Below are 23,975 nucleotides of genomic sequence, written 5' to 3' on the forward strand. Positions count from 1 at the left end.
TCAAGAGAAACGTATTAATGCAATTCAATTCAAATATATAAAACATGAATTATTGTGTACTTTAAACTTTAAATTGTTCAATTAAAATGATTAAAATATTTTTTTGTAGGTTTAGACAACAATTTGGCTCTTTTAAAAGTATCGATTTAGCACCAGTATCGAAACAATACCTAACCCTAATTTAAAAACACTTTTTCACACCGGGCTTTGTAGTCTTGCATTTTGTTTTCCCTTAATAATGAAAAAGCTTCATTTAAAATGAATGATGTGTTTACTTGTGTAATCTTTAACTAATATTTAAATTAGTTTGATGATCTGAAACATTAAAGTGTGACAAATATGCAAAAAAAAAAAAAAGAAATCAGCAAGATAAATAAATATCACGCAGAAACTCATTTCCTCCCTCCATGATTTTTGTTTCTTGATTTATTTTTATTTTTTGAAACAACCCTCAATCTTTGACATATCCTTGACAGGCTTTCTCAGATTCACTTATAAATTTGCCAAACAAAAATGCTGCAACGCATTAAGACTTGTTTTTATGCGGCAAAATAAAATCCATTTTGGAAAAGCATCTTGTCTTGTTCCATTGGAGCATTTGTTACTCATTTGAAGTGTCAAAACCTCAATGCATTTATTATTTTATTTCCCGTGCTGTCAACAGCCATGTGTTTTGCAGTCAAAGGCATATATACTGTACATATATTATACTCTCAGGACATCACAGCACTGTCACACACTTTCACAGCCTCTGTAGGTCACACCGACTTTCAAACTGATTCACTCATGCTATCTTTTGCCTCTCCACACTTTCTCTCTCCCCTCTCCTACGCTCCGAAAGCTGCATTTTCATGAAACGCACACTATGTAGAGGGAAAATCAAACGCGGAGCATGAAAACTCTTTTATGATGCCTGCGTGGTTCAAAGCTTGGATTAAGGGTGCAATTTAATATGAAGTTTATGATTTATATGACAAGCACGCTGACTAAATTTGTGGATTTTATGAACACGATCAACATATTCATTGATAAATGTTGCTGCCGCACTAACAAAGGCAAACTCGGTTATTTTGAAAGAGTGCTATTTTAGGCCCAAACATATTTTTTTCTTCTTCAAACATCCCTTCTTCTCATTACACCATTACAGTGAGAGAGAGAGAGAGTTTGGTTTTCTGTGTGTTCTGGTTCTCCATTCTTTCTCTCTCTCTGCATAATGGTGACCTAGATAGAAAATATGCATTGTGGTTATTCATTCCAGCTTACTCTGTTGTGTTCCCTGTGATTTTCTGCCCAACAGATTTAGCCTTTGTGTGTTAAACATCGCTCTTTGCTGCTGTACAGTTTGAATGGAGGCCAGAACTAAAGAATATTTCAATTGTCCCATTACAGCAGTTGTATGTCAGTCAGTCATCCTCAATGATCTAATCCTCTGACTCTTGCTTGCAGGTTCTGGCAGGGCGAATATACGGTGGCTGTGAGCATCAACGACTACCTGGACGTGTACTGTCCGTATTATGAGAGCCCGCAGCCGCACAGTCGCATGGAGCGCTACATCCTCTTCATGGTCAACCATGATGGTTACCTGACCTGTGAGCACCGCATGAGGGGCTTCAAGCGCTGGGAGTGCAATCGGCCCCAGAGTCCTGACGGACCCCTGCGCTTCTCGGAGAAGTTTCAGCTCTTCACCCCCTTCTCGCTTGGCTTTGAGTTCCGGCCTGGACATGAATATTATTACATCTGTAAGTATGTGTGTTTTTAGTGCCATTTCGACCGTGGCCTTTTGTGATGAGGCTTTTAAGTTGAGTTGGTTTGGCGCAGTAGTGCTTAACTCCAACTTTTGACATCCCATTGCTCATGACAGGGCTCACAGGACTGACTCTTCTAGTTTCAGTGCAGTTGTTACGTGTTTATGTTGTTATATTGAATGAGACGTAACATTAAGTGAGTTTCTATGGGTGAAAATAAGAAAAATCACAGCAAATAGATATGTGAAACAAAATAATTGAATAAAGAATAATAATAAATAATGAATAACGAGGGCGAGGCAGTGGCACAGTAGGTAATGCTGTCGCCTCACAGCAAGAAGGTCGCTGTGTCGCTGGTTTGAACCTCGGCTCAGTTGGCGTTTCTGTGTGGAGTTTGCATGTTCTCCCTGCCTTCGCGTGGGTTTCCTCCGGGTTCTCCGGTTTCCCCCACAGTCCAAAGACATGCGGTACAGGTGAATTGGGTAGGCTAAATTGTCCGTAGTGTATGAGTGTGTGTGTAAATGCGTGTGTGGATGTTTCCCAGAGATGGGTTGCAGCTGGAAGAGCATCCGCTGCGTAAAAACTTGCTGGATAAGTTGGCGGTTCATTCCGCTGTGGTGACCCCGGATTAATAAAGGGACTAAGCTGACAAGAAAATGAATGAATGAATGAATATACGAATTTGTAATGTAATTTAAATGACAAAATCAAACAAACACAGGAGTGCTGCCAAAACAAAGACATAAATATAGCACAACTATCTAAATAAACCCCAACCCACTAAACTAACTAATCAGAGAAAAATGTAGGATCAAAACCGTAATCTTCAGCGTATACAGCGCTTAACTAAACTACTCAACTATTCAAAACATAATTACAGGTGTGGCAACTCCATAAACTAACACAAAAATAATTTTTCTACTCAGAATTACTAAAGTTCTCGTAAAGTACACTGTTAGCACTTAGCAAAACAAAAGCTAAAAATCGTGTAAATTGAGCTACAAAAGCTTGTCTTAACAATAAAGCACTTATATGAAACAAACTAAACAACAGAAAATAATGAACCGGCTGGTCACTCTAGTGAGGAGTATAGTACTGAATCAGGTGCTCTTGATGGAAAGAGCAAGCGAATGCTTTTTAAATGCTGGGGACCAGCTCCTGATTGGTGCACTGAGTGGCATCATCATGATGATTGATGGCCTTATTGACCAATGGTCGCACACCAGGGACAGGACAGAATACACAACGGGGAAGAGAAGAGAAAGCAAAAACTGAAAACAAACACAAAATATACGTGGAACAGCAATATATTTAATTACAAATATTTTAAGAGCTGAATGTTCTTTGGAAATTCTCACTCTTTCCAGTAGATTTACTGGATAAGGATTAAGCATAAGGATTTTTGATTTTTGAAAATGTTTTGGAATTTGAATGTTCACTGTAGATACCGTAGATTTTGATCAAGTGAAGGCTGAGTAAATGATGATATAATGTTTATATTCCTTTATAATAAAAAAAACATCCTATTGTTAAAATAAAAAAAATAATAATGAAAATGAAAAAAAATAAGTTTTAAAACTCAGTTTTATTATCGATATACTGTTTTAATTCAACTATTTTGAAATAACTTTCCTTTTTTATGTTTTTGTTTAATTTTTGTTTAGTTTTTGTGGTTTATTTAGTTTAAAATATTATCGTTATAAAATGTGTGTGTATATATATATATATATATATATATATGTGTGTGTGTGTGTATGTGTATATATATATATAATATATATACATATATATGCATGTACATTGTACACTGTTCATGTATTTGCTTATTTAATCAGGGACAATACACACTCAATGTACAAAAAAAGGAAAATGGGGCAGATTTAGCCAAAAATGTTACATTTTCATCCATAGCCCCTGGACAAGTTCATACAGAGAAAGCTATCCAAAATTCTATGTTGATTTGACAGTTACCAAAATTTCATTTTTGTAGAAAGCAGCAACGAGCTGTTATTAGCTTACATTCAATTAGTTGATTTGAAAGCCTGTTTAATAATAGCTGATGATGATAATACTTCACTTGCACTGACTAACACTTTAAAAAGGAGATGAATCAGAATAAGAAATATCTTGATTTCTAGTTTCAGCTCATTTTAGTGCCTGTTTGTCTTATGTTGAATAATTTAGTCATCCCGAGGACCCTTGGAGGTTTGCTGAGGCCCTCGGGTTAAGAACCACTGCTCAGTTGTTGTTGTTTTAGTCCAAAGTAAATTCAAGCTCCATTTCTGTTTACGTTTACACAGTTTGAAGTTTAAGGCATATACAACAATGCTTTAAATGTAACATAACAGTATTATTTTTGTAATAATTATTGTCTGCATCAACTTTTAATTTAGTCTCCTTCATGGATCTCAAGCTCAGTAAACAGATTTACATATTGTCAAAGACACAGAGGTGCATCTTTAATTAAATCAATCAGATTGATAACTGTATGTCATGTTAAATTGATTTTGATTGAAACGTGATTTGTTGACTTGGTAATTAGCTGCTTTCCACCAGTAAAAGCTATTGGTGTGTATATGCAGGCCTGTTGTGAACATGACAAGCAGGCTTTATCTCAGTGACAGGGTCAATCCGCCAATCACGGAGACCTTCAGTGACTCCTCACATTCAGCACTGTTCGGGACCTCTGAGAACACAATGAGCTCCAGGGAAGCTAAAGAGACTCTTTCTCACTCTGAAACCTCATCCGCGCATAGACCTCTGAAAAATGAGTGCTTTACACACAGTTTCAGCTCAAGTTTCGAACTATTTGTTATTCTATTTTTGTTCTCTCATTTGAATTTCCTCTGACAAACGCAACAGAATTACAGGACATTTAAGCTAAAAGTCTGCATAGTTTTTGCACAGTCGACAAATTTGACCTTATTAAAAACATATAACTCATTTGTTTTGCTGATTTTTAGTACGTTGTGAACACAATTTAGTAATTTATTACCTTCATATGCACAATTTACAAATTTGTTACATTGTTTAGGTACACCACATGCCTGATTTACCAATTCACTACTTAATTATAAAAGAACATTGTGCACAATATATACAAATTCATTAGCTTTTTTAAGTATACTGTGTGCAAGATTTACTTATTTGTTTTCTTGTTTTAAGTAAACTGTGCAATATTTACTAATTCATTATCTTGTTTTAGGTAAACTGTGCACAAAATGTACTAATTCTTAACTTGCTTTAAGACACACTGATGATGATTTACTAATTTGTTTGCTTTTTTAAAGTGTATTTTTCACTGATTCCTTAAGTACTAAGCAAAAGTGTTTTAAGGGATCAAGTACATCTCGCTGGTTTTTATCACAGAATAAAGCTCATCAACATTGTTGTGTAAGTCAGAAGGGCTTTATTCTGTGACAAATAACTGCCTACATTTATTTTATTCCACTTATTACATGGCTACTTGTCACAAAATGTTATTCTGAGCCGTAATAGTTTATTAACTCTTTAAATAAAGTCAAAGCTGACAGAAATGAAAATGGCTAAATGGAGCACACACTAAAGGCTGATTTATACTTCTGCATCAAACGCGGGCGTATACTACGGCGCTGACGCATAGCCCTTCACCGTGGCCATCGGCGTCGCTGACGAGCACCTCTCAAAAAATGTAACTACACGTCGCAACGAAACGTAGCGCAAGCTCTGTGATTGGTCGACTTGGTAGCGCTGACGAGTCTGGGCGGGACCGAGAGCCGCTTGAATGGTGCAAGCCTGATGGAGCGATTGTTTACAAGTGTGGAGTCCCGTGAAGGAGCTCCGGATGGAAAGTTTTGTTTTGTGTTTACCTCATAGTTAAAGTTGTTGCACGTCCACCGGTTCCTGCCTCAAAATGAGCGAGTTTGAGCCACTTGTACATCCCGGAAGTGTTCAGGAAAAGCAAAACAGCACCGAAGAAACTCGACACAGAGGAACATTTACACCACACTGCCAACTAGCGTTTCGGAAGTGTTAATGCAGACCCACAGAGATAGCGCGCAGAAGTATAAATGCACAGCTACACGCATTGAATGCGTCGTGGGTTACGCCGGTCACTTGACGCAGAAGTATAAACCAGGCTTAACTTACGTATTATTCAGTCACAAGACGGTGCCTAACAGTCAAAAACAGTGGCATGACTGACAAGCCAGCCTGATCTCACAAGGAAACATAAATAATTTACACTTTGTCAATTTATTGACAAATTCTTACAGATTCATGGTACAAGTTTAGTTGCGTGAAAATGTAGGATTTTTAAAAGGAAGCGTGGCATCAAACCTCACCCCTAAACCCAACCATCACTGGGAGATGAGCAAATCATCCTAAAATGTGGAAAAGAGATTGGACGAATACAAACGATTTAGTGACTAAATCAAAAAGTTACAAATTGGTGTGAGAAAGCATTGGACAAGCATATGAATATGGATGTAAATGTATTCACTGATGGTCAGAATGAATTGATACAACTACATGAGCTTCTGATATAGTTTCCACAGTTATTTTGGACTAACATACCGTGGAACCAATCAAAATCTGACCAATCAAAATCAAGTATCCCAGAGAACCATGTAACAATTTAAGCTAAGGTTACTTATTTATAATTTTTTTTGTACTTTTCATGTTCATTGACTTATATATGTATAATAAAGCAGAACAGTACTCCTTACAAAGTGAACACTTTAGTCTTAGTACCAATACCACGAAACCACAAAAGTCATAAGTCAAATATAAGTTTCAATAAAAATAAAAAATAAAAAAAATTTATCCATGCAATGTATTTTTGGCCATTGCCACAAGTATGCAACATAAGGTTTTGTGATCTAGGGTCATAAAAACTTAAAGTGAATTAGCAACCCAGCAAGCTTTTTTTGTTGTTTTTAAAGATGTCTAATAGATGTCTAAACATAGTCGTCTTGGCTAAAACAATGCTACATTTGGGCTGTCAGTGAAAATCTAATAGATGTCTAAAAATAGGCCAAAATTAGACTAGTCATCAAATAAACAGAGTGAAACATGAGTGACTACACATATAAAGTCTGTCTAATCTGTCTATTTGATAACGAGTCAAGTGTTAGCCTATTCCTAGATGTCTATTAGATTTTCACTGACAGCCCAAGTTTAGCCTAGTTCTAGCCAAGCTGTCTACGTTTAGATGTCTATTAAACACAAAATTGTTTGCTGGGAAGGTACATTATGCGCGCAATTTACCTGAAAGTGGAAACAAATTCGTAAAACATGTCATAAAAAATTTATAATTTACTTAAGAGGTAACAAAATAGTAGATTGTGAGCATACAGTAACGTACATAAAGCATGAGGTAACGGAAAAGGCTGCTGTTGTATTAGTAAGTAATATAAATATTAGAACTTCCCTGCAGGCACAGGACGTCAACATGACATCATATTGATGTTTTACCCCAATGTACTACAACGTTGTGGGAATGTTAGATTTTGTTTGGAAATGAAAATCTGGTTGACGTCAGAACCCAACGTCAGGCCGACGTCAATGTCCAATATAAAATCAACCTAAAATCAATCAAATATAACCGTCTCATCATGTTACACCATGACGTTGTGTGGACATTACCACCATGACATCTATCCGATGTTGGATTTGGGTCACTTTCCAACACAACCTAAAATCAACCAAATATTAACGGAATTTGACGTTGTTATTAGATGTCAAAATAACGTTGTCCTTAGACGCTGGCAAGACATTAAATTTAGTTCACCTAAATCTAACCTAATATTATGATGTTGTGTGCCTGCTGGGTTCATACAAGCCGTAGATATCAGATGCAGTACATTTTTAAAATGCTCAACCGTGTTTAACTGAGCGAAATATTCTCATTTTGGGTTTCAAAAGACAGAAAAAACACAAATGGAGAAATAGAGATGCTTTAATCTCTAAAGCTTTTAGCGTTTCCTAAATGAGAAACATCCAACAGCTCATTCCCATTAACCTCACAAAGCTTTAAACTGTTAGGTTCAGACGGCAAACTTGTCCTTCAATCACTTGTTTCACTGTCCTTCAGAGAAGACAGTTTGGTGTGGTTTAGCCAAATTAAAAGTAGACATTAAACAAAATAAATGTCTTAATTTCCCCACTTCAGCTGCCTAGCTGTTTTAATAAGATAACATGAAAGACTTGCATCAGGAAGATGCCGGGAGAGAAAACAGGGAGCGGCACAAGCAAATCAATAATTTATATGGTAATTACAATTCCTGACATGGGAGGCAGTGGCGCGGACAGATGTGGAGCCACCTGTGTACAGTACAGAGAAAGACCCCGGTGACTTTGAGCTCGCACCGGCTTTGTGTCCGGACGGGTCTTCGTCTCTCCCAACAGATCCTACATGCTTTTCATTTGACTGCTGATTATTCTCTGATTGACAGCTCAGACTGAAAGGGGGCGTCGTTCTGAGTCAACATCCCCCCAAAAGCAGCAGGGCGTAACGCTGCTTATCATCCACGCCGCAGTGTTTTCTCCACGCACAAGAGAAAGAGAGAGAGTGCGATGCCACAAAGAGCAGGCGGAAAAAAAAGTTCAAAGATACCCTTCAACTCTGCGTTTCTGCCCCGATCCCCCCAAACTGATTTTTAATGCATCTGCCTCGCGCTTCCCAGACATTGTGAAGGCCTTTGTTTCAGGACGGCTGGAAAAGGCCCCGGCTCCTCCATTCAGGACACTCCCTGAGAGGATTGTTTGGATACTGGGCGTCACGGTCCCTCGGGGATTGATGCTTTTCGGCAGGGTCGGTGGGGTCAGCGATGAGAGATGGATCTGAGAGGTTATCATGGGGAAGTGGGGGCTGATCTCGATTGTCTGCTGGTAAAAGAACACGTCCATCAGGCCTGGTCAGATTTAACCCCCGGACTTCCATCTCTCCGCCTGTATTGATCGGCTGTGATGACATCTTGACAGGCGTCTTCTACACAGCTGCCGGCGGTTGAGCTTGGGTGCTCTCCAATGAACCTAGGATCCGGTGTGCTGGACGCGCCACAAGAATACACAATGACCTGGGATGGGCGATGGGGCGCAGGGAGATGAAGGAGGAGGAGGGGGGTCGTTCAGGTTGAACGCGACAAACTCTAGACTAGGGTTGAGCTTTTGGGGGGGTTCTAAGGGATTTGGGGAATTGTGAAAACTTCTTGCATTAGTTTAACTGTGCTTGAAGCTTTTACTTCTATGATAGGATTCTGAGATATTTACAGTGTTTGAATCCACAGGGAAACATCGCCAAGCATTAAGGCCAGATACGCTGAAGTCTAAGTAAGAAGTTATGTACATTTTAAAATTAATTGCAAGTTGATCGGGTGCACTTGTTGTTACATTCTCATTTTAGGAAGCCAAACATGTGATAATAATTATTTATTAAATATAAAACTGGAGCACACTATAGTCCAAAACTATAGAATACACAAGACACGTCACTCATTTAGTTTTGAATGGGAAAAGTTTAATGGTCAATATGGCGAATGAAACCTCGCCTACTAGTACAGGAGCCAATCAGCGATCACTACAGATTAATGTTTCTCCAGGAAAGGCTCAGACCAGACTTTACTGGCATACCATGGCTTCAGTAGGCGCAATGACATTACACTATAATGTTATCCAGTTATAGGTAATATATTTAACTGGGGCTATTTTTAGGCGCTGTCTATTATCTATTAGTTAATTTCTTTAATGGATTTGTTAGTTTTGTTTTTAGTTTTGTCAACATATTTCTGTTTAATTTTATATATTTCGTTTTAGTAATTTAGTAGTTTGGGAGCATGATGACGCAGTGGTTAGCACTGTCGCTTCACAGCAACAAAGTCGCTCGTTCGAGTTCAGGCTTGGTCAGTTGGCATTTCATTTGCTGGATAAGTTTGCGGTTCATTCCACTGTGGCGACTCCAGATTAATAAAGGCACTTAGCCGAAAAGAAAATGAATAGATAAATGAATTCTAGTTTGGTGGCACTGTGGCTTAGTGGGTAGCACAATCGCCTCACAGCGAAAAGGTTGCAGGTTGGAGGCCTAGCTGGGTCAGTTGGCATTTCTGTGTGGAGTTTGCATGTTCTCCCCATATTAGCATGGGTTTCCTCTGGGTGCCCCGGTTTCCCCCACAAGTCCAAAGACATGGTAATTAGCTAAATTGTCCAGGTTGGGGGTTGAGGGTTGGGCTAACGACACACCTCATAAAAATTTGATTTGACGAAACACCAACATGGTGAGGCTAATTATCAACTTCAATATAATGTATTACTTACTGGGAGTAAGTAATTCTAGTTTAGCAGAGTTTAAATCCATTTTCAACCAAGTTTAGTGTTTGTTTAGCTTACATAACCTCTTGTACAAAACGCTTTAAAAAAGCAGAAACTAAGATATAAACAAACAAATAACCATTCATAATTCAAAACTATTGTTGTTGGACTAAATGTGTTTAATGGGATGTTGTTCTGAGTATTCTTACCTTTGAAAATTAACCATGATGTACAGCATTGGATGCTTGTGTATCTTGCTATTGCAATAATGTTCACTCCATATCTAATAAGCGTGTTCTATACAAATTTAGCAAATACATTCTTTATAAGCTTCGCATTGAAAAACAACTGCTACAATGGCTACTTGAGGGTTGCAGCTTAAGACTGAGGTATAGTTTGTCAAGATTACTCGTGTTCTTTTTGATGTAATCTATTCGTAAACACTGACATGTTAAAAAAACAGTGCGTCTACGTCCTGACGCTGCCTAAGCTGACTGTTTTTTAACAGTATTTTTTGTCTTATAACTTTATTTTTCATTACTAAAATAAAACTTTGGTTCGTCTCAAGATGGACACCAGTAATGATTTTTACTAAGGTGCATTTATTTAAAAAATGTTATCCCATTTTGGCCTTGAAGTACTCATTTAAAGGATACACTGTATTGTGCAAAGCAGAAAATACAAGAAAATAATTAGCAAAGTTAGAGACAAGGGGGGGAGACCAATTTCTTGAGCATGTGTGTTTTAATGTTTCCCAGTTTTGGGTTGTGGCTGGAAGGGCATCTGCTGCGTAAAACATATGCTGGATAAGTTGGCAGTTCATTCCACTGTGGTGACCCCTGATGAATAAGGGGACTAATCCAAAGAAGAAAATGGATATTTGACCATGACCAAGTTCCAATAAACGATTTCACTCCTCAGCAAACCCATATAAGGAAATGAGCAGTTGATTTGTTGTGTGACTGGAGAACAGACAACTCAAGTGATCTGTCAGAAGGCTTGCGTCTGAAGAAGAGAGATGAACGCTGGAGCTGATACTTTGGTGGAGCTCGTCTAATGCTGGACTGCTGGCTCTCAGGTCACTGGGTGCTGTGTGGGCTAATTTGCTGTGGGACGCACTCTGTGTAGCAGGCCATTGTATGTGACGACACCAAACTGCTGAAGGTCACAGCCATTTCCTCGGCGTGAAGAAAATCTCAGGCTTTGTTCTTGTTTTGCTTGTGGAGGGGTCAGGCCTGAGAGTGTCACTCCACATCATTGACAGAATCTTAAACACATTGATTCATTGGATGTTGAGTGATCCTCCTCATTATTTCTCTTCTTTCTCAACAGCCTCTCCTCATCCCAACCACGCTGGCAAACCATGTTTAAAGTTGAAGGTGTACGTGAAGCCTACAAGTAAGTCATGTTTATACTGTTTTTCGCCCTGTTGGTGCCATAAAAACGAACAACATTTCCTGTCTGCATGCCAGACTTCAGTTGGACATAATAAGAATGCAAATAAGCAGCGTTTGACACATTTTTCCATGAACATTTTGTTAATGAGATGTCATATTTATTTTCAAGCTGTGAGAATGTGTTCAAATGCAGGCTGTGTCCGTTATAACAGCAGCCCAGGTCTAATGAGAGCGAGGAAAACTATTGTGGGTTATTTGCAAAGAATTTAGCTTCAATACTCATGGAAATTTAATATTAAAGCAGTTGTTCTGCTGAAATTCAGACATCATTTACTCATTCTTATGACATTCGAGGATTGATTTTCTCTTTTTTGCTGCGACCATGTAGATATTTTTAAAAATTACATTTGATGGAAGCCAATGGTCACAAATGCAGTTTGGCTTCAATAATTTCTAAAATAAATTATGTTAAATTTGTTACATTTTTATGTTTTCCAGACAAGCAGATTTGACTTGACCTGAGATCAAGTAAAGAGTAAAAGAGTCCCGATCAGGGTTTTTTGCTTTCGAGTCTGAGTCATTTGATTTTGAGTAATTACCAATACCGAACTCGATCCGATAACATCATTAATACATAAAAGAAAGAATAAAGAGGAGTGAAGAAACATGCAGGATGATCCTTATTTTTTATTTTAACATTGAACAACTCAGTTAACAAACAAAGCATTTCTGTGAGGTAGCTTGAACAGTCAATTACTTTTGGACGTTAGTGCAACAGTAAATATAAGAAAAAATCAAATATATAGCACGTCGATTTAAAATACTGTGAAGGCAATCCAAAATTTACAGATCTCACAGTTTGCTTTGGCAATGTTGTTGTCATAAAGATCAGATAAAATAAATCAGTTGTTAGAAATGATTTATTAAAACTTATATGTTTACAAATGTTTTGAAAAAATCTTCTTTCCATTAATAAGAAAATGAGGAAAAAATAAATAGGGGGCTAATAATTCTGACTTCAACTGTAAATATACATATATTCAAGTTTCGGGAGGTAACATACAATTCCGATAGAGTTTGAAACCATGTGATCGAGCCCGATTTCCGATCACTTGCAAAGCTGCAAATCACCATCAAAATACACTTTTTTTTTTTCAGATTTGTTTTATAACTGTTACGCCCCGTGTGTCTTGGAGGATCAAAAGGGCTAGACATAATTATGACAACCCAATATCTTTTAAATTCCCCTGATACGTTAGCTGCAATGAATCGACACAGAAAATTGACATGGCAAAAAGTGGTTCGCTTTATTTACAAATAAAGATAAAAAGAAAAAATAAGAATATTTAAATCACACAAAGTATATTTACAAATCAACAAATGCAAAAGAAACAAAAAAACTAATTGAAACAAACCTTACAAATGGAAGGAAATTAAGCTGCGTTAAGTCAAAGAAAATAACAAATTAAACATACTAACTAAACCCTCCCACCTCTAAATAACTAAAAAAACATCTTCCGTCACTAAAACTAGGCTTGGTGGAGAAAACATAGGTGGCTTCTAAACTAACGGATTAACACAGAATCAGCTATGTGTTTGTAAGATATAGGTCATGTGACATACTTTACATTAATTTCCCTTTTGTAATTTAGTTTGGACCTTCTGAATAGATGAACAACTCAACATAATGAAGTGAACCAGAGAACAGGTCATACACACAATTCACACACAAAAACAAAGAGCAGTGGCAAGAGATGACGGATTCCCCCTAGTCTGGTGCAAGTAGTCACTGGAGCACTTAAATGACCCCTATCCTCTTGTCATTGGTCCACTCGTGAAAACTCTGTAAGGCAATTGAAATAGCTAGATTTTAGAAGGATAGCAGACAGCAAATAAAAACAAAAAGGGAAGAAGGGAACAACAAAGCAAAGCTGTGGGTTTCCTATGGGTGCTCCAGTTTTCCCCACAATTCAAAGATGTGCTATAAGTGAATTGAATAAACTAAATTGTCTGTAGTGTAAGAGTGTGAGTATAAATGATTGTGTATGGGTGTGTCCCAGTACTGGGTTGCAGATGGAAGGGCATCAACTGCATAAAACATATGCCGGAATACTTGGTGGTTCATTCCGCTGTGGCGACCTCTGAAATAGAGACTGAGCAGGAGAAAAATGTATGAATACAATAATATGCAATTATGAAAATTAAATGAATAGCTAAACTAAAATTATAAATATATTATATATTAATAATTAATACATTATAATATATAATATATCAAAATATAATTTTATATGTAATATTATAATACATTATACTATATTAATAAAATGATTATAAAATATAATAAACACGTTTTGCTGTGGTTCATGTGTCAATTGATATGTTAATGGATTTCTCAATTTTTTTTTTTTATCATTAAAATATAGCTAATTGTATTATTACCATAGTAATATCATGCACTCAAAAAAATGATATGTTGGCGTTAATTAACTTTTTTTTGTCCACTGGTTCCACGTAACCGAGTTAAGTTACCTTTAAGAAAGAATATTAATTTTAGTGAACTTAAGTTAGTTACATAAAGGTAATGTAATGTTGTTTAGTTCAATCAACGTAACATTTATATTTTAGCTTTAATCAATGTAGTTATTTAAGTTCAATTATTCTAAAATTGATATTGTTATGTTTAACCAAATAAAAAAACAGTTTCCGTTTCATTGAGTTTATTCAATAGCATTTTTACAGTTTTACATATTTTCCAGCAATAAAATGATTATCAAAATCCAAATACTGTCTTAATCTGTATCTTCACTTATTACAATAAGTTAAAATATTAATACTATTAAAATAATAGTAATACAAGTATGAAGTAAATTAAAAACAATAAATGATTTACAAAAATATGCTTACAAAAGCATCATAAAATACACTTTTCAAAATAATACTTTTCATATATTACAAAAAACATTCAAAAATAATATTCTGCCTTCAAATGATTTATCAAAAATATACTTGGAAAAATTAAGTCTTCTTTTGTAAACTATACTGTACTTTCTTTACACTGAAAAAGCAGATAACACTTCAGTTGTTCAAAGAAAGATTAACATTTTAAAGCAAAGTAACACGATCAGCACTACACCATAAATTAGACCAACCATCACAGAACATGCAATAGCTACACACATTCATCTCTCTGACACTTGCATCATTTATGTACATTTGCACCAGACACTTTCTTACAACCACTCCCTATATCTAAAAAACAAAAAACAAAACATTGTGCATGAAGTCTGCTTCAAACAGGTGTGTGGGCTTGACAAACCACATGTAGAAGCATTCTTAATTTTTTTTTTTTTTTTTTTTTTATAATTAGCACATCTTGGATGCATTGCCTCTTCTTGTTGATTTCCTGAATGTGTCCTCAATTGTAAGTCACTTTAGACAAAAGAGTCTGCTAAATGTTAATGAAACAACTGTAGATTCATAAGGTGGTGTTGCACATCAAGGTTTGCGCTTCATCATGCCCAGCATCCTAAAAAAGTCAGGTAAAAAAATAAAACATTTACCAACAGATCAAAGGAGAAAGGAGGAATTGATTTAAGAGGAAAATACAAAATGTTTAAAAAAATAAAATAAAATAGCTTACCATGTACTCCCTCACTTAGGGGCTTTGAGGATGCATTCACACCTTTTTTTTCCACTGGTGATGTTCTAAATGACATGAAATGACAATTAGTAATTTACTAAATAATTAGTAGTTAAAATTACTAGTAATTTTTACTGTACATCATTTTAATGTGTGTATAGGCATCTAAAGGCATAGTACCTGGATGATCCACAGTCTCCTCAGCCAGATATGGGACTTTAGAGGTTGAGCTGTAAACCTATGAGGGAGAAAATAGATGTGAGTGAGCAAAGATTTAAAATAATAAAATATAATAATATACATAGCAAACTACTAAACTTAAAAATTAAAACGTGTTAGATGACCAAACAAATAAGCTCACATTAAATATGTCATCATGCTAGATGTCATCCTATTTAGGTGTCACAAATGCATTTTTGCTGATTTTTTTTTAAGTTAACAGGCTTGAATAATACAATTAGATAATATATAACAATGTGCCAACACCACATTTTAATTAATATTATGTAAGTTATCAAAACTAGCATTCAAACTCGACAAACTGCTTGACACTCATTTAAAATAAAGACCATCAAATCAAATAAAAAATCAAATCACTTTTATTGTCACATTATCAGCAGCACGTGTGCTATGATGAGTGAAAAGCTTAGACTATTCTAACATGACTATTCCTTACTACCAACGTTTGCAACTTTATTTGGGGGGAGTTAATATATACCAAGTATAACATTTCACAGGAATGCAAAACACACTATACATTTATCTGTCTATAATGTGGAAAAGACACAGGGAACATGGCAATTTCATAGCAATACTATACACAAACATAACAAAGTATTACAAGAGAGTACATTTATGATTCAAATGTTGTCACAGCCTCAGTATAAATACATAAAAAGTAAAAAAAATCTCACCTGTGTGTCCACATTGGGGAAAGCTTTGTGCACGTTCTCAATTTGTACTGTAATCTTCATCTTTTAATTCCCATAATATGGCGCCGAGCTGAGAGTGATCGTTGTGGTTTGAATCTTTTTACTTCCTGTGTTGTTTTGAAACTGCGCATGTGCAGATATTACTCCACCTATTGACCAAAATGCAGTACTACAGAAGCAACACAACTCCCTTTCATTCATGTTAATTAAGCAAGCTGTTTAAATGTGAAAACTTACTTTTTCTAATTTTTTCCAACACAACACTTTTATTTTTAATACACAAACATAAGCGGATTGTTTAATTTAAACATAGTTACATTCTTTGGACCAACTAAAGCCATAATTCATTTTTTTGAGTGTGTTAAAACTCCAAACGAAATTTATCATTAAGTTTTCTGATTGGTAACAATCTGATTTTTGTTGAAAAATATTAAATTATGACTGCTTTATAAAATAATGATTATTTTGATCCAATTTATGTGGCTGGAACGACATTTACTGCATAAAACGTATGCCAGAGTAGGGCTGGGTGATAATTCGATAACGATATTATTATCACGATATACATTTTTTTTTAATAAAATGATATTGACAGTTTTGTTTGATAATGTTTATAATGTTAAGTGTTTGATAATGTTTATATACTATGCGTAACGCTGCGCAGGCATTTTTTTTTAATTCTGATGTTGAACAATAAAATACAATAACTTGTAGGGTAATGTCTTTGATTGTTGAAAATTATTAAGATTGTTCTTTTAATATTTTTTATTTATATTGTCAGACAGCTAAAACATTTCACAAAATGTGTTAAATCAGCTGCACAAAGGGATTGGCATGATAAAAATCCTTTAAAATTGGTAGATATAAAGATTTGACATTTATCATGATAATTATTGATATCGACTGATATGAAAAAAATTATCGTATTCATTTTTTTGCCATATCGCCTAGCCCTATGCCAGAGTAATCGGTCATTCATTCTGCCGTGTTGACCCCTGAGCTGACTTAGCTAAAGGATGTGTGAGTGAGTGAGTGAGTGAGTGAGTGAGTGAGTGAATGGATCCAATTTTATTTAAAATGCAAAAATATTACACAGATTTTAAATTAATTTGGGGATTAACTGTTGGCAGATGCACATCATATTTAAATCAGATATTGACATCATAAGTTGATTCAGAGTCACAGCCATTCTTGTTTTCCCATTTCAAAACAAACAAACAGATCAAATAATATTTCAGCTTGTCAGAGCTTTGTTTACATTCACATTGTTGTATTCATTGATTACATGAATTTCTAGCCATCTACATTATAGATTATTGTGAATTATACTGCATTGTGAGGCAGTTCATGTGAGCTGTCACTGTTATGTAAGACCCTATCCCTCCTTGGAGACCCTAACATCTTAGCTTAGTAGCTTAGCATAGTGTTAACTTGCTAAAACAAGATGTCAGGATAACAATCTGTGTTTTTCATCAGGCTCTGGAGAGGAAAGCTAGAATTGTGCATGATGCTGTTATTCACATTTGCAATTCTGGTTTCTTTGTTACATGGCCAACAACATTGCCTCTGTATGTCAAATTTTATTAGCCAGTTTTCCATCCACATGAAGCTTGGTATATTACAAGCTAAAATGCTGGCTGGAAAGATGAAGTGGAGACATTCTTGGACGTGCATTGAAAAAGAAACACTAAGTTCACTCGGAGGAGAACAGGAAATCTATTTGAGGGTTTTCCTTTTTTATTTTGTGCAAATTTACCCATATGTGACAGTTTTGTTATATTGTTTTTCCAATATTTCGAATTTGCAACATGGACAAAAACGTGCAAAACCGTTCAAAAGGCGAGATTTGTGTAGGAGTGCATTGAACTGATCAAAAGTGACAGAAACATTCATGGTGTAACAAAATATCAAAGAATCATTCCAGCAAAACAGTCACAGTTTCCATAAAAAACTGTTTTCATGTCAGCTGAAATTTCAGTTTTTCTATTAAATTAAGAAATTACAATTTAAGAGCTGGTAGATTAGGAAATGTGGTGAAGACTTAGCAAACCATTTTCACATGCAGTATTTTGGAGTTGCCCAGCCATTTAGTCATATTAGCAGGATGTAATGCAAGTAATGCGAAATATTTTGGTGATGAAGTGGACTTTTCTTTTACAACAATTTACCTGGGCAACATTGCAGCCAACGTAATGGTAAAACACAAGTATTTAGTAAAAATACTTCTAGCAACCAGTAGGAAAGCTGTAACTCAAAAGTGGCTACAGCTCGAACCCCATACAAAATCTGAATGAAATCAAATCTTAGATATCCCTAACGTTCAAAATAGGGAGAGGATGACTTTGTCTATAAAACTAAAAGCTGATAGATACCTGTAATATTGGGAGAAATGGATTGTACGTATCCCTTTACAAAGTGTAAACTGATCTTTATATGTATTTTTTAATGTGAACTGTAAGGTAATATGTGACCAGTCAACTGTTCATTTAAGTTTCGATGTGTTATATTTTTTATTTAATTTTTATTATTTGTATTTTTTTTCTTTTCCTTTTTCTTCCTTAAAAAATAAAATAAAAATAAAGTATAAAAAAAGAGATATTAGATCATAAAACATATATATATAAATATATATATATATATATATTTTTTTTTTTTTTGAGATGTAAGACGTTTTCTGTTTAACAGAGAGTAGATTGTTTCAACACATTTCTAAACATAATAGTTTTAATAACTCATTTCTAATAACTGATTTATTTTATCTTTGCCATGATGACAGTAAATAATATTTAACTAGATATTTTTCAAGACGCTTTTATACAGCTTAAAGTGACATTTAAAGACTTAACTAGGTTAATTAGGTTAACTAGGCAGGTTGGGGTAATTAGGCAAGTTATTATAAGTTATAATTTTGTCCTTAAAATTGTGTTTAAAAAATTTAAAACTGTTTTTATTCTAGTTGAAATAAAACAAATTAGACTTTTTCACACAAAAAAATATTATTAGATATACTGTGAAAATCTCCTTGCTCTGTTAAACATAATTTGGTAAATATTTAAAAAAGAGAAAAAATTCCAAAGGGGGGCTAATAATACTGACTTCAACTGTACAATGTGTAATTTTTGAACAATTTTTTTAAACACAAGCATCATTTTTGTGTGTATAAAAGGCTTCTTTAAAAATAAAAACTTCCCACCTCCTTGTTTTTGAACAAACATATAGTATGGGCAGTCCTGGGTTGATACTTGCATTACTGATTAGAACTCAACATAAAAAATGTAGTTTGTAACATAATCTATATCAGAGATGGCCAAACTAGGGCCTGCAGGCCGAAGTTGGCCCATGATAACCTTTGATTTGGCCCACCATCCTATCTGAGAAGAGAGGGAGAATTAGTGGATGGTTTAAAGACTGTAATTTCATTATAATTCAAATATTTTTTTTTTTATAAGCTACAAAAAACTCAATTTCAAATAAATGTTGTAAATAAATCTGTTTTTTTTATGTATGTACTGTCACCTGACAGATAACAATGCAGAGACATCAGTGAGCAAATAAAGGCAAATTCTGATTGATCCTGCAGTGTACTCAGCATTGAACTCCACTGTTGTTTAGGTTTATGTAAATTGTTTGTGTTTTAATGTAATTAGTTATAATTTCAAATTATACTGCATTGGTTAATACGATATAAAGTAATATTTTTATTTTAATAATTCTTTTATTTTATTATTTTGTTTAGTTTAATATTTATTTTTAAACATTATGAAATAAATTAGGAAATGACCTATGGAAACTTTTGCTTCACGGCACTCAATGATATTTGGTTTTTGGCACTTTACCCTTCATACGTAAAGGTTTAGGCACCCCTGATCTATATTTTAAATAATGTGACTGGACTAATGTTTTCCATTACTGGGTTGCTGCTGGAAGTGCATCCCCTGTCGCATCCCCTGATTTATAAAGGGACTTAGCCGAAAGGAGAAAAAAATGAATAAATGAATGATTTTACTATGTTTTGGGTTAATATTAGATTATATTTGACTTTTTTATCAAATACAAATTTTAGGAGGTAATATAAATATTTGACCCTCAATATAGAGGTTCAGACAAACAGTTATGTTGTTCCTGTATTACATAAACAGTAAATTATATAACAAAGAAAAAATCTTAGCATTACTTTTTACATGATCAGGCTGCATCTCCACCAAAGCTTTTTTTTGCGCTGCAGAAACATGAGTGCTTTTCCTTAAATCAGCTGTGAGCACTTCTCCAACTGTCAAAGTATTTAAAAAACACTGAGCACTCAGCAGTGAACATAAAACACATGTTCAACGCCTGGCTAGTACACAGCCAGAGTTTTTAAAAAACTTCCATTGCTTCTATTGACAACAACTTGGGGAAAAAGACTCAGCTTGTGTTTCCTCAGCACAAAAGCTTCGGTGGACACGTAGCCAAGTAAATGCTGGTAAATATAATAAAAGTATATTAATCATAATATGGCGACGCATAAAACATATGCTGGATAAGTTGGCGGTTCATTCCGCTGTGGCGACCCCAGATTAATAAAGGGACTAAACCGAAAAGAAAATGAATTAATGAATAATCACAATATGTAATCATTCATTCATTCATTTTCTTTTCGGCTTAGTCCCTTTATTAATCCGGGGTCGCCACAGCGGAATGAACCACCAACTTATCCAACATGTTTTTACTCAGGGGATGCCCTTCCAGCCGCAACCCATCTCTGGGAAACATCCACACACACCCATTCACACTCATACACTACGGACAATTTAGCCTACCCAATTCACCTGTATTGCATGTCTTTAGACTGTGGGGGAAACTGGAGCACCTGGAGAAAACTCACGCAAATGTAGGGAGATTATGCAAACTCTACACAGAAACGCCAACTGAGAGATTATATTAAGTGCATTTTCATACAATGATATGCAATTATGTAAATTAAATAAAAGTGTAATCTCCTCAAAACCGAAATGCTAATTTTAAGTAGTAATGTAATCTATTTACAAGTTTGTTTTATTGACAATGTTTTGTGACGATTCCAATTACAGGTGTAAAGTACTTTCAAAATATAGGTTAAGCCAATTTTTTAGTAAAAAAAAAATCAAGCATAAAAACAAAATGCAGCATAAAATATACAGTGGGGGAAATAAGTATTCAACATGTCACCGTTTCTTTTCAGAAAACCTATTTCTAAAGGTGCTATTGACTTGACAGATGTTGGTAACAACCAAATAAATCAATATATCCAAATAAAGCAATATGAATTAGTTTACAAATTATGTTTTGTGAAATAAAATTAAATGACACTGGGAAAAAGTATTGAACACATGAAGAAAGGGAGGTGTAGAAATCCAATGAAAGCCCAGACAGCAGCTAAAATCTCTCAGTAGTTATTCAGCAACCCTCTGCCCTCCGTCAGTGTAAATAAATATAAGCTGCTTTAGGTCAGCATCTACATTAGCAGGAGGATGAAGGTGACACTAGAGTGGACATTTCAGCAAGACAATGATCAAAAACACAGCCAAGGAAACTCTCAAATGCTTTCCGAGAAAGAAAATCAAGCTGTAGAATGGCCCAGCCAATCACCTGACTTGAGTCCAATAGAAAACAATTATTAAAGATCAGATTTGATAGACGAGACCCACAGAACCATCAAGATGTTTACACTCTGTTGAAAAATCAACAAATCTGTTCAAGTCTTTGAAAAAAAAAATCACATTGCATTGTTATTACACAGAATTATTTCAGATTTTTTTTTTTTTATGTTTGTATTGTTTGGGTTTTTACTAAAATCTGGTGTAATGCCATGTCAACAGCTTCTTTAGAATGTTTTTTCGAGAAAACAAAAACACATAATATGTTGAATACTTTTCCCCCACTGTAATCAACAAAAAGTACCTAGCCTGCCAAAACTACCTAAAATTTACAGGGCTACCGAATTTTTGAAAACTGATTACGTAATCCAGATATGTATTCTGGATACAAGTGGCTCTTTGACAGTAAATAAATTCCATTTTACAACATCAGCCCCCAAAACTGGAAATCCAGTTTATATTTTAAATTCATCGTCACAGATTCGTGCAATCTATGAAAACGGTGTGAAATGTGATCCAGATCCTCAGCCTCGGTAATTAAACTGTAATTAGGTCAGCGCTGCGGGCTCCTGCTGCTTTGAGTAAAGGTATGCATTTCCGAGCGCTTGCTGTCTCTCTCTCTCTGTGTTTGTGTTTCAGATGGTTCGGGCTACGAGTCTCCAGAGCCCTTCCTGACTGATCAGAGCCAGCGCTGCGGGGCGGACGGCCCGTGCCTTGCTGTGCTGATGCTGCTGCTGGTGTTTCTGCTGGCCGGCGTTTAGGAAGCTCCTCCAGACTGTCTGCCCTCTCCCTACATCTATACTCCCTCAGGGAAGCCCTCTCTCATCCAGACCCCCAGACCATAGGCTACTGCGCCGTCATCCTTTTTTTTTTTGTAACCGAACAAGCTCCTCGCAGACCAGTCGAGGACGGAGACGTTCGCGCTGCTTTTGCAGTTTTGTGGAATGTGACCTTTTATATATGCTGTCATGTAATCGAGGCTTGTATTCATGTGCCATTTCGTCACGTTTCAGGGCGTCGCGGTTTACAAAAGATTTCAGACACTCATTTGGATTGTCCTATCGGCCCCCCACATCATTTATAAACCACATTCAGCCCTAGAATTAAAAGGGGATTTCCCTCTCAACACCAAAGGACTCTCTTCAGAGTTTTAGTTTTATTTTTTGGTTGAAGGGAGAGAAGAAATGTGTTTTGTGGTAGCCAGCAGCTAGGAACTTAGTGTTAGACATTCACATGCATGTGAAACACTGTGAAACTGATCTTCTTACAATAGTAACAATATATTTTTATTAGCAAAAAAATCAACAGAAGTAGACCTTTTAGCCACTCTTCTGGTGTAAGGCTCAGCTGGTGGATCAGACGCAGCCAAATTCAGAGCTCACTGCTGGACGTCACCTCAAAAACTGTGGCCGGATGAGGACTTTGAATCTCTGAAATGAGAATAAATGCTTTGGTGCAAACCCAAATGCCGCTTAAAAATAAAAAAACTCTGCATTACTATTTTTTTTTCCAGCTCCGCGGGACAAACAAGCAATGAGTGTTGCAAGAGTAAAACGATCTGCGAGGATCAGGGACTAGCCACTTTTAATTCACCGGCGCACGCACTGCGGGCATGGACGAAAAGGAAATGGATTTTTTTGTATTCTATTTCATGTTATTTTTGTAGCATTTAAAAGCAACATTAATTATTCATGTGATATGAGGAACGGTTTTAGCGTCTTGAGTGGCGATACAGTGTGTGTGTGTGTGCGTGTGTGTGTGAGTCAGCAGCAGGACGCTTTCACTCTCTCACTCTTATACTGTTGTTATTGTGGTCTTGTCAAACTGTATTCAGTATTTAAAGAGACAGAAAGCATTTCTTTCCATCTGATTTGATTGTGTCCTCTTTTTCATGTGACGTTTTGTACAGCCAACATGTTCTGTCGAACTAAAGAAACATGCTGAAATGGAAAAACAAAAAATAAAGCGTTCTTTTTTTGTCTACGAGGTGCACTCATGTGATAGAAGGATGCATTGTTGACAAGTGACATTTTGGCTTGGCTTTGTATGGCATGGATGTAAAGCTATATTAAATATTTTACAATATTTTTGTGACGATCTCTGCAGGTGTTGGTTTTAAAATTCTAAAAGGTCCTTTTTTATTCTTTCACAAAACATTAAATGGCATCACAGATCACTTTTCTAACCGCTTATTCCACGGATACATTTTTAGGTAACTTTATGAAGCATATGATTAGTTCAGATGCAAAAACCTCTAGTGCCATCTGAAATTTCCATCAAAAATGAACATTTTTCTCAGCCTTCTTTGTTCATGTTGAGTTATTTTACTTTAAAGACCACGAAAAGGACTTTTCCTT

General features: G+C 35.6%; 1 protein-coding gene and 1 long non-coding RNA gene across 3 annotated transcripts in view; one reads left to right on the plus strand and one right to left on the minus strand.

Moving 5' to 3' along the window:
• The window catches only part of efna2a (ephrin-A2a), a 141,043-nt gene extending 117,340 nt beyond the window's left edge, over positions 1-23,703 (plus strand). Inside the window, exons 2-4 of one of the 2 annotated variants that reach the window (XM_068222914.2) lie at positions 1,447-1,739; positions 11,364-11,429; positions 22,258-23,703. In XM_068222914.2, coding sequence (XP_068079015.1) covers positions 1,447-1,739; positions 11,364-11,429; positions 22,258-22,379 — 481 coding nt within the window. In that variant the 3' untranslated portion in view covers positions 22,380-23,703. 2 annotated transcript variants of the gene reach the window in all.
• On the minus strand, positions 14,132-16,114 carry LOC137487824 (uncharacterized). Its single transcript, XR_011006583.2, has 4 exons — positions 15,986-16,114; positions 15,252-15,309; positions 15,072-15,136; positions 14,132-14,957 (listed from the first exon to the last, which is right to left on the minus strand). It is a non-coding gene; the product is annotated as an uncharacterized lncRNA (long non-coding RNA).
• Positions 23,704-23,975: the final 272 nt, after the last annotated feature.

Source organism: Danio rerio, chromosome 2 (genome assembly GCF_049306965.1).
Source record: "Danio rerio strain Tuebingen ecotype United States chromosome 2, GRCz12tu, whole genome shotgun sequence".
NCBI classification, from domain to species: Eukaryota; Metazoa; Chordata; class Actinopteri; order Cypriniformes; family Danionidae; genus Danio; species Danio rerio.